Source organism: Condylura cristata, unplaced genomic scaffold, assembly GCF_000260355.1.
Source record: "Condylura cristata isolate star-nosed mole 26May11 unplaced genomic scaffold, ConCri1.0 scaffold00030, whole genome shotgun sequence".
Taxonomy (NCBI): Eukaryota; Metazoa; Chordata; class Mammalia; order Eulipotyphla; family Talpidae; genus Condylura; species Condylura cristata.
Genome location: NW_004567131.1, coordinates 18,894,236 through 18,909,795, shown reverse-complemented (window position 1 = coordinate 18,909,795; position 15,560 = coordinate 18,894,236). Strand labels below are relative to the sequence as shown.

The following is a 15,560-nucleotide window of genomic DNA, read 5'->3' as shown; positions in this document are numbered from 1 at the left end:
AATGTAGGCCTCTTCTTGCGAGCCAATGAAAATTCTGGATTGCTTTCGCGTCATTTGCCCTAGCAACTCCTGGCAGATATTTTCCAATCACAGACTTGACTTTCCGGAGTCCTGGAGCAGCCCCTGGCGAGAGCCCGCGCGGCAGTAGGTTGACGAAGCTTGTATAGGTGTTTGGAGCAGTTGGCTCAGCATGTGGTGCTCTGTCCCAGCCGCTGTGGTGGTCTTTTGCGCCGGCCTTTGGCTCTCTCACCCCGGGCCGGTGCAGGGCCAGGAGGCAGAGGTGTGGCCTGGGGCCGACTGTGAAGGTGAGAGGTGTGAAACCTGCTTGCATGGCGGTGACATCCCGCTGCAGCGCTTAGTCGGCTTTGACTTCTCTCAGCCATGGCTATAAATAACATTTCGATCAGAAATACAGGCCCCGTCCCTTTTCCCATTGCTTTCACCTGAGCGTAGGCAGAAGTTTCTACGGGCCCAGTGACACTTGGAAGCCGCATTCTGGTCTTGCTGTGATTTTTTTACGTTGCACAATCAAACCTGGTGTTTTGGGATTGGATTCGATTTTGTGAAAATGCAACCACATTCAGAGGACTTAGGTGCTGAACTGATTCTGCTGTTCCTAACCGCGAGATTTGCCTCCTTTTTGCACAGATGTTTTTCAAGTTCAAATTAATTCGACCCCCAAAAGGCAAATAAAATGTGACAAAGTTGTAAATGAGTTGAGGTGGCTTAAATCAGGCCACAACCAGCGACTAACTTTATAGGGAAAAGTTGCTTTACTGAATACATTAACTCCTTAGAGAGGAGGAAGAGTATTTCCTTCTCTGTTTACAGATCTGCATGGGTCTAGGTCTAGAGCTCACTGAGTCTTTTTTCTTGTCTCTGAGGTCAGCGAGTGAACTTGGTTTTCAAAAAATTAGCATTACAGTAGTTCAAAGTATGGTTAACAAGGTCAAAGAAGATAATTATTCTAGTCCCTTCTTCCTGGACTGCTGTAACACCTTCATATTTTCTGGCAGATTCACCAGATATGTTGATAGAATGGATGATGTTCTCCGGACACTAAAGTCTTCATAACTGAAGTCCAACTTTCTGTCAGCCTGGCAATGTTTACAACTTTTTCTCCAGATATTTAAAATATTGTCATGTTATTTAAAATATTTCACATTTATTTACTAAAGTTACAACTTTGCTTAAAGATCTTAAATGGGGCCCTCCCTGGTGGCGCAGCGTGTTAAAGGGCTGCACTAAGAAGCTTAAGCCACTTCCGCATGAGTTCGATCCCCGCCTGCCCGGAGGTGACCACATGGCGCAGCAGACCTCTCCTGAGCCCACTGCTCCCTTCAGCAGTATACCTCGTGGATCTGTCTGTTCTGCTCCCCACTCTGTCCCTGGTGAATCCTCCCACCCTCCGCATCTCTGCCCTGTGCCCCAGTTCTGTATGAATAAATAAATAAATCTTTAAAAAAAAAAAAAGATCTTAAATGTGCCCTGTACATTTAAAGCAGAATTTGTGAGTTATAAATAAGTTAGCATATTAGTCATTCATAATTTAATTTCTGGAGTACACCCAAAAAACTTTCAGAAGACCCAGAGCTGAATATGAAGCTTATGCTGTCTTTCCTGAATTTATTACAGCATATTGTGACTATTAACTTCATGTGTGACTAACCTAGGTGTATATTTTCATTGTTAAGGAAGTTGAGGCATCACAAGAAGAAAATACTAGTTTTAGAAGAACAAGGTTCTAGATCTTTTTCTAGATCTTAATTTCCCTTAGTAAGATTAAAATAGTACATTATTTAGGCAAAGGTAAGAAACTGATAGTTCATGAGCCACATCTGTTGTCTTTATTACATCTATTTTTAATAAGTAGATCTAAAATACAGTGTATTTTATTAAGTTTGCCAGTATTTTGAAGAATATTTAAAATAATGAGCTACATCTTAAATTTGAGAAACTTGATAGTTAAGATTTTTGGCTTTTCTTCAAAAACCAGTGGCTTGGCAATTCTAACCCATGCATCTAAGAACTGGAAATTTATAGACAGGAAATGTGTTTTCCAGGGTTTTTAATTTTTTCTTAAACTCAAATTGCTTTACCCATCATTTTACTTGCCTGAATATTTATGTTTTTTTGAGCACTGCTTTAGGTAAGATGAAACTTTTACAATGATAGACAATTTGACAAAGTAAAATACAAAAACTAGAGAACAGTAATAAATTCAATGAGGTTTCTGAGTATGAGTGGAGGGACAAAGGGATAATGGTGAGGGAAAAATAAAATTGGAATAATTTTTGTTATACAAGTTATTCAAAACCTTTGGTTATCCTTAAAGTCTTAATTTAATTTTAACATGTAACTTAGTTAGCAATTCTCCCATAATCTTGGTACTAACAAGACTAATCTGTTTTTGTTATTCAACCCCCCCACACCAAGCTAACAAGATACTATGAGGACTGGCTTCAGTTCTAGATGTGCATGGAACTGTTAAACAAAATGTTCCCAGCCCAATGGTAGTTATTTTATAATTCTGCAAACCTACTACATATTTTATCTCTATCTTTTTTTTTTTAACATTTATTTATCTATGCATACAGAACTGGGGTACAGGCCAGAGGTGCAGGAGTGGTAAGAGGATTCACTAGAGACAGAGTGAGGAACAGAACAAGTAGACTGACTGAAATGCTGCTGAGGAGAGCAGCAGGCGGGACAGGAGAGGTCTGCTGTGCCATGTGTGTCACCTCCCTGGCCCGGGATGGAACTTGTACTGTAGTGGCTGAGGATAGTTTCACAGTGCTGTGCCACCAGGGCAGGTCCCTTTTATCTCTGTCTTCTCAGAAAAAATTCTAGCTCTTTTCCTGCAGGTGGCATTATTATATTTTTCAAATACCACTTTCTCCTTTTGGGTTCTGGAACAATTGCTTGATTGCACCATAATTGAACTTAAAATTTAATTAAATTTCATTAATATTGCCAAATATTTTATTGAGCATGATGAGGATTTTTTTGCTACTCAAAAATATTATCATAATTTAAAAAAATACATTAGAAAATCTTCAAACACATTAAAATATTATATCTATATTAAAAGTTAGTTTGCTATTTGCTACATTCTTTTTCTTAAAAAAACAAGACATATACAGCTAAGTCCAAGTCTTTTTCTGTTATTCCCCCCACCCCTTTTCAGAGGTAGGAAGCTTCACTAGTCTGTGTTTCTAAGTCAGTATGTGCTTCTCATTTACTTTACTACAAATGTATGTATCCACAAATTATCTCTCAATATATTTTTGGTGATATTGGAGGCATATCAATTGTATAGTGTACATATTCATTGGTAATTTTTTTCTACTTAACTTTTTCCACTTTGGTAAGTATAGATATAGTTCATTCTTTTTAACTCAGCTACAGAATTCCACTTTGAAAATGAGATACTGTTCATTTATCTCTTCTCCCTCTGAGTAACAGATTTTTCCCACTTTTTTTTTTTAAAGATTTATTTATTTATTCGTACAGAACTGGGGTACAGGCCAGAGACAGAGTGGGAAACAGAACAGGCAGATCCACGAAGTACACTGCTGAGGGGAGCAGCGGGCAGGTCAGGAGAGGTCTGCCACGCCATGTGGTCACCTCCGGGGCAGGCGGGGGATCGAACTCATGCGGAAGTGGCTTTAGTTTCTCAGTGCAGTGCTTTAACCCGCTGCGCCACCAGGGAGGGCCGATTTTTCCCACTTTTACATAATTTTCAACAATGCTGTTCTTAATATTCTTATACAGAATATATGAAATATCTGCCATCAGAAAGTAAGGTGGCCTGTTTGTAATGTTTTGGTGTTGTTTTAGGTATTTAGGAACACTACTGTCATTAACTTAATGGAATATTTTAGATGTTTCTAAGTAATTTACCAAATAATACCAATAGGTATGTTCTAGTTTTAGACAGTGACGCAGCAGACCTCTCTTGTCCTCTCTGCTCCCCTTCACTCCTGCTTCACCTGCTGTTCCCCTCAGCAGTGTACTTTTGTCAGTCTGCTTTCTGCTCCCCACTCTATCTCTGGTGAATCCTCTCACCAACCCTGCACCTCTGGCCTGTACCCAGTTCTGCATGCATAAATAAAAAAATACAACTTCAAAAAATAAAACTAATAAAGTACATGAGTATGTAAAATGGCTGTCTGCAAAATTGACATATGAAAATCTGTTGTGCACCAAATGCAAATAAGTGAGAAGAAAAATAAATTGAGAAAATAATCCCATTTACAAAAACATAAAAAATAACTAGATGCCTAGGAATAAATTTAATAAGGGAGGAAAAATACCTATATGATGAAAATTACCAGTCAAAAGACAATAAGGGCATCTACCCAAAGAACATAAAACCATCAACTCAAAAACATTATGCTCTACAATATTTATTGCAACGTTTTTTACTATAGCTAAGTATTACAAGAAGATGTGGTTTATAGAGATAAAGATGAAATGTTACTATTATAACAAAACAGAGAAGTTCTAGGGAATTATGTATAGCAACACAAATCAGAATGACAGAGACAAATATTGGACATTTACATTGTACATGATTCAACAAAATAAAAATACTTATAAAAACTGGTGGACACTAATAAAGTGAGATATCTGAGATTTGGGGGTTTGTTAGGGGGGAGAGAAAGGTCAAGGAAATAAAAAAGGATGGTGCTAGGAAAATTTTTTTAATCAAAAATATAAATTTACACAATATTAAAAGAATAAGATCCCCAAAACATACCCATTGAGACTTATGATATTGACTTTAAAGATCTGTGAAATTATATGAGAATGATTTTATGCTTTAATAAAAGTATGAAAAACACCATAAACAAAATTTGAGTGTATAATAAATACAGGAGAATGGCAATACTATGAGTAGACGTTATGGTACCTAAAAAAGGATGTAAACAAAGTCATAAAGAGATGATAAGATATCTCATTTTCATTAATGGGGAGAATTAATTATAGTCAAAATGACCATCTTAACAAAAACAATATACAAATTCAATATAAAAATTTGATATTTCAAGAAAACAGAACAAAAAAATAATGTATATGGCATCACAATGGTGTAATTTAGCTAATCTGGAGAAAAAAGAAAAATAGAGGCATTATGTTACCTGCTTTTAAACTATATTATATAGCAACATTAATTAAAAGTTTGTATTGAAATAAGAATGCATACATGAATCAATTGAACAGAATCAATTGAAATAAATCAACACATCTATTAACATCAAATTTTTAATGAAGGAGCTATGACCATATAATAAAGGAAGGGAAATATCTTTAACAAATGGTGATGGAAAATTGGACAGCTTCATGTAAAAGAATGAAACTGGATCATCCCTTAATTTCATATACAAAAATCAACATTGGTTAAAGACTTGGATGTAAGACTTGAAACCATAAAATACATAGAAGAAAACTTATGTGATACAGTCTATGACATCAACCATAGAGATGTCTTTAGAGACTCAAGCCCAATGGCAAGGGAAATGAAAGAAAAAATAAACATTGAAATAACAACAGATTTAAAAGAGCTTGTACTATAAAAGAAAATATCAACAGATTTAAAAAAAAAACTCCACTGAGTGGGAAAATATATTTATATATCACACATCTGATAAGGAGCCAATAGCCACGGTATATAAGTAACTGATCCAATTTAACAACAATACAACACAGTAAAAAATGAGCAAATGAACTGAAGAGACACTTTTTTAAAGAGGGAAATACAGGTGACTAAGAAGACAAATTTAAAAAATGCTCATCACCACTTCTTATTAGAAAACTGCAAATTAAACCCACAAGAAGATATTACTTCATACCTGTAAGAATGGTTACATTGAAAGACTATTAACAAGTGTTGATTAGGGTGTGGAGAAAAAGGAGCCTTTATAAAGTGTTGGTAGGAACCCATTTTGGGTTTTTCTTAAAAGCTGTAAGAAAACTACCAAATGATCCAGCAACCCCACTTTTGGGCAATCACAAGAAAAGAAAACTACACACCATGTCCCTAATGAGCATAGATGCAGAAATTCTAAACAAAATCTTAACAAACTGAATGCAACAGAACATTAAAATGCCATGATCAAATTTATTCCAGGGATGCAAGGATGGATGGCTCCACATCTGCAAATCAATCAGATCTACAAAAGGAAAGAAAAAAGTCACATGATCATATCAATAGCTACAGAGAACGAATTTGACAAGATCCATTTATGATTTAAAACGCTCAACAAAATGGGAATATAAGGAAGACACCTCAACATAGTAAAAACAACAAACCAACAACTATCCTCATACTCAATGATAAAGCACCAAAAACTTCCTTAAACTGACTCTAAGATTAGGTTTAAGACAAAGGTCCCAATCTCACCCTTCTTACTCAACAGTTAACATAAATCCTAACTAGAGTAATTAGACAAGAGAAAGATAGTCAGAAAAGAGGAAGATGACATATTTGCAAATGACAAGATCAGATACTTAGAAAATCCTAAAGGGCTCTCCCTAATAGTGCAATGGGTTAAAGCACAGCACCATGAAGCTATCTGCAGCTACTGCAGCACAAGTTTGATTCCCAGCCAGGGAGGTGACCCACATGATGTGGCAGACCTCTCCTGTCTTGTCCGTTGCTCCCCTCTTCCCTCAGCAGTATTTCAGTCAGTTTGCTTATTCTGCTCCCCACTCTGTCTCTAGTGAATCCTCTCACCCCCTAGACCTCTGGCTTGCACCCCAGTTCTTGTATGCATAAATAAATAAGTCTTTAAAAAAAAAGGAAAGAGAAAGGATGTTATTCCTATGGTCATAGAAGTTAGGAGCAACCTGCTTCTTTGAAAAAAAGAAAAAAAGAAAATCCTAACGACTCTGTGAGGAAACTATTAGCAGCAGTAAATCACTACAGTGAAAGTAGCAGCATACAAAATCAATATACAAAAGTCTGTTTTATTCCTCCATGCAAACAACAAATTAGAAGAGAAAGAAATCAAGCAGTTCATGCTGACAATTGTATTAAAAAGTACTTAGTTTAACAAAAGAGGTGAAAGCTATACCTCAAAAACTATAATGTATCATTAAAAAGAAATCAAGCAAAAGGAAATGGAAAAAATATGTCACGCTTATGGTTTGGAAGCATTAATGTCAAAATGGCTATCAGTGGCTATCTTACCCAAACTAAGGTACAGATTCAAAGTACCCCTTTCAGAATTTCAATAGCTGTCTTTAAGGAAATAAATAATGCAGTACTGAAATTAATATAGGACCACAAAAGACACAACATAGCCAAAGTAATTTTAAGAGTAAAGAAGAATGGAGTATATTGTGCTTCTAGTCTTTTAAATTATACACTGAATCTAAAATAATAGTAATAAAACCCTATGATATTGGAATAAAAATAGAACCAGTGGAATGGATTGAGAGCCCAGAAATTAACCCACATTTATATGCACAGTTAATTTAAAACATAGAAGTTAAGTATATACAATGGAGAAAGTCTATTCAACAAATAGCATTGTGAAAATTGAACAGACACATGCCAAAGAATGAAACCAGACTACCATCTCATAGTATACACAAAATTAATTCAAAAATGGATAAAAAACTTGTACAAAAGAACTGAAGCCATAAAATGCATAGAGGAAAACAGAAAAAACACTCCATGTCACAGACTTCAGCAATGTCTTTGTGGATTTATTTCCAAAGTCAAGGGAAACAAAAGCAAAAATAAACAAATGGGACTGTATCATGCTAAAAATCTTTTGTACCAGGAAAGCAGATTTCCTTGAAAGTTGCTAAACTGTCATCTTAACTGTCACTAAAACAAAGGCAGTACTCTGAAAGGGAAAAAACAGTTTTGCTCATCTTCCAACAAGGGGCTAATATCTAAGCTTTACAAAGAACTCACATAACTCAACAGCAAGGTAATATAACATCATTCCCAGATGATAAAGGATCTTAATGCGGTTTAATTGAAATTCTTTGGTTCTCATCTTATATATTAAGACTGTGCTGAATTTAGGTTTACCTTCTGTTTATATTCATGCAGACTTGCTGTTATTGTTGACATGTAAGTGATCTCTGTTTAGATTTGCCTCCCATTTGCCATTTTGTTTTCTTGTCATTACTTATTACAACCTGATTCTCCTTCTGGATTTTGTCTCCTGAATTTTATCCTTTTGTAATTCTATATAGTACTCTATGCAAAGAAAGTGATCAATAAACATTTATTAAGTGAAGAATTAATTTAACCAAATGAGTATAGGTTGAACGACTTTGTCTCCTTTGTGTATTAGAGTTTTACTTATAGATCTTGCCTCCTTTTTCAGACAGAAAGCTAACATACCTGGTTATGGTCCATGGGACATATTGCCTGATTTAATAGTATGAATCAAAAGGAGGATGGTGAGAACAAAGGACTAAGTACTCTCCTTTCATCTTTACTTTACTTCTAGAATTCTCTTTCTGATATCACTACCATTGTTTTTCAGCATAAGTTTTGACTTCATTTCCCTTTCAGCTTGCTTGGGTCAGACACTTACCCTAAATGGGAAAGCAGTCTGCTTCTATGGCAGAGAAGCCTGATGGATATGTATATGGTCCAGAGCCAGCTCACTTGGGATCTAATTCCATCCCTTCCACATACTGGGCAAGTTGACTGCTCTATGACTCAGTTTCTTCATCTGCAAAATGAGAATAGTAATGCATCTACATCATAGATGTAGGCTATAGACATCATTGCTATAACATTTGCATGAATTAATATACATAAAGTGCTTGATAACTGTACTGATTTTAAAACCATAATGTGTTGGCTATGGTTGTTTCTCATGTGTGTTTCCCCTGAGCTCAGGTTCTTCACTGGTTCTGGGCACTGGGATTAAACATGATTGTTCAAATTGGGGTTTCACTTCAGTCTCATGATGGTGGGACACAGCTCACAAAGCGTCTTCATTCAAGATACATCCTGAGGGTATCCCAATGCTTTAGACTAAGTTATCCAAAGTATCATATACTATAGAAAACTACATATATTTTTAGGGTTAGTCAAATTTTGTGGGGAAAATCTTATTTTAGGAGGAAATTAGTTCTAAAGATTAATTGATTCAACAAAGTCATATTTGATTCAATAACTCATTCATTCAATTTATTGAATCAATCAATAAATTCAATAAACTCATAACACTAAACTAATAACAACAGGTTTTTAATCATTTTTATAATTTGAATCTATTGTTGCAATATGCTGAATTCTATTTTTCATTTGGTGAGTAGACATAGGTGTGGTAGTGGTTATATTTTTGTATAAAATTATACAACTTCTTTGCATCTTCTAGTATGTAAAGAATTCCTGAGCCGATTCTACAACTCTTTGATAGCCAGAGGAGTCCACTTTTCTCTAGACACCATAGAAAAAGAATTGATGGACTTTTGCTTGGACGTCAAAGGAAAAGAAAACCGCCTGGTATGGTAAAATTTCACCTTCCGTTTTCTCCTGCACTTGAAGAAAACTGCTAATAATTTAATTTCTTATCATCAACTTAATGTTTTCCAGTTAAACTCTTGCCTCAAGCACGTTTGTTCCAGAGAGCAAGCAGAAACTGATCTCTCAGCTAAATGTAGTCATATGTATTTTCATGTAGGGAATAGTTGATTTTATTTTGCTTTCTAAATAAATCACAAACAACCAATTCCATGTTTTCTTAAATGAATTACATAATTGAATTCTTAATGAGAATTTGCTGTCTTGAATTCATAGTGGGTAGGTTTTTTTTTCAGTTCTTACAAAGACAATTTAGTGAAACCTATCAAAACATTTTATATTATTATTTACATGTAACTAATGAAGCACAAATATTTTCTCATCATGGTATTTATAGGGCTTTTCCTGTGTAGACACAGATGACTTTTTCTATATACTGTTTTGCATCTTGAAAGACAATCTTAAGCTAATTAATTTTGCCTAAGATTGTCATGATATATTTGCATGGTTGACTGCTCACCACAGTGTTTACGCTGAACATAACACTTTCACAAAGTTTTATGTTGCTAATGCAGTTACAATGTTTTCATTAAGAAATGCTCATTTGTTCCATTATTATGCTCTTAAATGTAAACTGTTTTAAGTCAGGTAGCTGGGAAGGCAGTGTAGCATAATGGAAAAGAAAATGGATTCTAGAACCAAAATGTTAAATATTTTACTTTTAAATTTATTTCGTTTATTTTTAATTGAGGCATTATTGGGATACCCCCATCAAGTATTACCACTTTAGTGTACCCAGATTTTTAAACAAGTCTATTTTATTTGCTAACTGGCTGACCCACAGTTGGCTTGAGTATAAAGGGGGATAATAACAGTATTTACTTCACAGGATTGTGATGAGAACTAAGTAAATCAATGTCTTTAAGTTCTGAGAGCAGTACCTGCCACAGAGAAAACAATTAGCAAGTGTTAGCTCTCATCATTGGTCTTTGAGCATCATGTGAATTGAAAGGCATTTCTAATTAGACTGGATCATGGGAATGAAGTCATTTGTTTTTGATGTCTTAGTAGGGGTTGAAATTTAAAAGCTGGGCCATGAAAACTAGGTTACCTCTTTCTCACTTTTTGAAATTCTATTACTGCCTGTGTTTTTAATGGTTGGGACACTTAGTTCTCTCCCTTCTCTTCCAGTGCTATTATCTTGGAGCAACGAAGGATGCAGCCACCAAGATCCTAAGTGAGGTCACTCGCCCAATGAGTGTGCATATGCCTGTAGTGAAGATTTGTGAGAAGCTAAAGAAGATGGACAGCCAAATCTGTGAACTAAAATATGGTATACAGGAGTCAAAAGTACTGCCAAATATAACCAAAGTATTGCCAAATCTCTAAATAGGGCCATGTTTTAAAAAAATCAGTGTCTGAAGGAGAGACAATTATTCACTTATCAATAGATAGTTGTTGGCTGCTGACTGACATGCAGCACAATCAACATAAGTAAGAATGGTAATCCAAAGAGCAAAGTTTATTTATTTATTTTTTAAAGTTTATTTATTTATGCATACAGAACTGGGGTACATGTCAGAAGTATAAGAGTGTTGAGAGGTCTCACCAGAGACAGAGAAGGGAGCAGAACAGGCAGATTGACTAAGTACACTGCCGAGGCGAACAAACAGTGGGCGGGTCAGGAGTGGTCTGCCATGACATATGGATCACCTCCGGAGCCGGGGTCGAACTTGCACTGAAGTGGCTGTGTCTCATTTGTAGTGCTGCGCTTTAACTTGTTGGGCCACCAGGGAGGGCCCAGAGCAAAGTTTAAACCCTTAAACACAAAAGCACTATTGATTACATAGGAAAACATTCAAAACATAAAGAGACTTAATTCTTGGTAACCTATTAAGACAAAAGTTCATCTATTCAAAAGTGATGTAAAGATTTAAGTTTTAATTGTGACTACATCTTTTCCCCTAAATTTGGTTAACATTCTGCCAGCTTTAAATTTTAGGAAATAGGTTATTCACATCAAATCAGATTTTGCTGGATGAAATAACCTTTTTGTGGGTGCCTAAAATAAACATCGAGGAAAGGAAGATGTCCTATTTAAGATATTATCCTTGGCCTTATAAATTTCTCCTAGATCTAGTCTTATATTGAGGGTTTGTATCTAGGCCAGTCTTTTAGGTGGATTGAGTATATATGATAAAAAGCAGGGAAATTCCTACCTCACCTAATAATTCCAACAGAGGAGATCCATTTCTTTTGTGTAAGTCATCGTTTTTATGTTATACAGCCAGTGTGGTATTATAAACTACCTAAGTAATTAGGACCTGACTCTGATTATTTTAGTTTTATTTTCCAACAAAGTTGTGTAATATGCCTCCACCGTAGCTACATAGCTATGTTAAATAGGTTTAGGATTAGAGACACCAAAGGCAAACTGTTTCTGAGTTTGGCAAGGGCAAGCCCTTATTTCTAGGGTGATGATTATGGGGTAGGCATCCTTTTTATTGGCTTCCAAATAACGAAGTAGAGGCAGGAAACACCAAGTCCATATAAACAATGTTCACAAAAGGGAAAAACCTGAGCTGATTTTTTTCACTCAACACATTTTTTGGGGGAATAAAATCTCCGTGTCAGGGTCTTATTCGTTTCGTTGAAAAAAATAGACAAATGAATAAGATATAATTGAGAAGAAACAAACTCTAATGTTTTCAACGCCGGCCACTAGAGGCCCTTGGGGAACCGCACACTAGGTTTAATATTGTCTTGACCTTTTCTTGTAGTTTTAAGTTGTCACAGAGTTTTTCCCCATTTTAAAATTAATGCCAGATCCCAGGCCCTCTATAAAAACACAAAGAAGCTACTGACATTTCAAGAACGTATGGTTTCCCTTCAACAATTGATCCTGAATAGACCAATAGATTAAAATCCTTCTTCCCAGTGTCTTGTGAAAAGGGAAGATGAGATTGAATAGAGATCGTTGAGCTGTGGGATATTAATAATTTGAGCTAGAAAGGATTCTACTTTTAGGGGATTCTGTCAAGTCAACCATGAAACTAGCAAACAATTTATGCGTGGAGTTGGATTATGTTTATACTAGGAAAGAAAGTTTTTGCTTACTGCTTTCTAAAAAAGATGGGAATCACTATAGAGATTTTAAGATTGTCTGGAGACAGGGTTTTGGTGAAAAATCAAGCAAAAAAAACTTTAAAATTCAACTTCTATTTTTTCCCCAGATTCAAGGAGCTATAATTGACATATACCATCATGTAAATTAACGTAAAGTTTGATATACTTCATTTATAAAATGACACCACCTTTGCATTAGTTAACACCTACATTAGGTTATACAGCTAGCACTTCTTTGTGCTGAGAACTTTTTTGGGGATGAGAAGTTATTCACTTAGTAACTTACAAGTATATAAGGCATTATTATTATTGTTTACATGAGAACCCCAGAACGTTTTAATTATACAATTCATTATACAAAAAAGAAGTTTGCCCCTTTGACCATCATCTCCCATTTCTCCTACTCCCCAGCTGCTGGTAACCACCATTCTACTCTCTGATTCTTTGAGTTTGACTTTTTCACGTTCTACCTAGTGATATCATACAGTATTTGTCTTTCTCTGGCTGACTTATGTCATTTACTGTATGCTAAGTGCTCTCAAGTTACAACCATATTGTTGAAAATGGTAGGACGTTCTTTCATTTTCATATAAATATGTATGTTATGTGAATACATTCAGTTTAATTTGTTTCATGTGTATGTATACACATATTTGTGTGTGTGTGTAACATTTTCTTTATTTGTTCATCTGTTGATAGATACTCAGCTTATTTCCATATCTTGGCTAGTGTGAATAACGCTGCAGTGAACATGGGAATGCAGATTCCCTTTGGCTATCCCGTTTTCTATTTCTTTTGGATTTACACCTAAGTCACATTGCTGGATTAATTGTAGTGTATTTTGATTTTTAATTTTGGGAGAAACATATACTATTCTTCATAGTAACTCTACCAATTTACTTTCCCATCTACAGTGTACAAGGATTCCCTTGTCTATTTCATCTCCAATAATTGTTAATGCTTGCATGTTTGATGATAGCCATTCTAGAAAGTGTGAGGTGATAACTCATTGTGGTTTTTTTTCTTTTAAGATTAATTTATTTATGCTTACAGAACTGGGGTACGGGCCAGAGTTATGATGGGTGAGAGGATTCACCAGAGAGAGTGGGGAGCAGAATAGGCAGATGTATTGTAATACGCTGCTGAGGGGAGCAGCGGACAGTTCAGAGGAGGTCTGCTACGCCATGTGGGTCAGCTCCCTGACAGGGGATCCAACTTGTGCTGCAGTGACTTGGCAAAGCTTCATAATGCAGTGCTTTAACCCGTTGTGCCACCAGGGAGAGCCTTAATAATTCTATTTTTAAAAAGTGTTTCTTAGTTTTTAGTTTATCAGAAATTGTGCCTTTCCTTTTCCTTTTTGTCCTTTAGAAAAGAAGTTGGATTTGGCATCAATGGACCTGTCGAAGATGAGAGTAGCAAAGTTGAAACAGATACTATACAGCTGGGGAGAAGAGTGCAGAGCCTGTGCAGAAAAGACAGACTACGTGAATCTGATCAAAGAACTAGCTCCCAAATATGCAGCCACAGCCCCCAAAACAGAACTCTGACTCTTGGAAACCTGCACACCATTGATTGTAATTAGAGACAAAATGACTCTGTAAGATACGTTGGTTACCAGTAACCAAGAACTGCACTGTGTGGGGTCCATATGTCTTGCTTTGAAATACCTCAGAAGGGGTTTAGTGACAGCTTGTATTTGCACTATCCCAAAATTTAAAAGTGCCTTTCTCATAGTCTTGCAAGCATGTTGTGTAGTCTTGTAAGTCTCACATATATTATGGCCTAGTTCCTAAATTAAAAACAAGCAAATTATTGACAAATCAATGCAGAAAAGTCATTCTAAGAAAGGAGAGTCCTCAGAGGCCTTTCTCTGTGCACCAATTTTAATCTGGTGATTAGCATAAAAGAAACAATATTTAGTTTTCTGACTTTTTAACATCAATACACCCATTAATGTGGCATAATTAAAAGATTTTTTTAAAGATTTATTTATTTATTTATACATACAAGAGCTACGGTGAAGGCCAGAGACACAAGGAGGTGACAGAGTGGGGAGCAGAACAAGTGGATCACTGCAATACACTGCTGAGGGCAGCAGAGAGAGTGAGATTTGAGAGTTCTGCTGCACCATGTGGGTTAGCTCCCCTGCAGGGGATCAAACCTAGTACTAAGACTTAATGCCTTGTGACAACAAGGAGGCTCATAAAAGATTTGTTTTATAAAAGTAAACTTTATGTATTCAACTGCAAAGGCAGGAAGCAGCATTTGCAATTAGTATTTCCTATGTGAAGAAAACCTATTTAAAATCTATTTAAACCTACTTTAGAAAATGGATTCAGGATCCATACACCATTGCCAATATTTCAGGAAATTTTATCAACATCCACATTGTTGACTGAAACAATGTTTTTCTGTCACACATTAGACAAATTTTTGATAGAAGACTAAAGCATATAGAGTACTTATAGGCAACATGGAGTTTTATGATTCTTCATGCTATTTTATCAGTGTTAAACTGTCAGATCATTTTGGGTTCCATTTCTGGCCACATAAGAATAAAAAAATCCATTGCAGAGGTGATTGCCTCTGAGTGGCAGATGGAGAAGGGAATGACCACAGAGCTTTCTGGGGGTAATGGGAATCAACACCATGGTTTGATTGGGGTAGTAGGTTACATGGGTAACTACAATTACTAAACCCATTATATTTAACTAAGATCTGGACATTTTATTGTATATAAATTATATCTTGAAGAACTGCTATAGAAATTAATAAATTCAAAACCTCTTATTCATTTAAGAAATTGCATTTATTAATTAGAGAGTCCTTTTGGGGATGTAAGGAGAAATTGTTCAGACTCATAGTATATGTTAAAAATGTAATTTTCACTCTTACATGTTACTTGGTACATGAATATTCTGTTGGGCAG

General features: G+C 35.7%; 1 protein-coding gene across 1 annotated transcript; it reads left to right on the top strand.

The window, feature by feature from the left end:
* Positions 1-134: 134 nt before the first annotated feature.
* On the top strand, positions 135-14,585 carry CDNF (cerebral dopamine neurotrophic factor). The gene is made up of 4 exons (XM_004691257.2): positions 135-305; positions 9,360-9,487; positions 10,697-10,838; positions 14,000-14,585. The coding sequence occupies exons 1-4, from the start codon at positions 191-193 to the stop codon at positions 14,176-14,178; spliced, it is 564 nt and encodes a 187-aa protein (XP_004691314.1). The 5' UTR covers positions 135-190; the 3' UTR covers positions 14,179-14,585.
* The last annotated feature ends 975 nt before the right edge of the window (positions 14,586-15,560 follow it).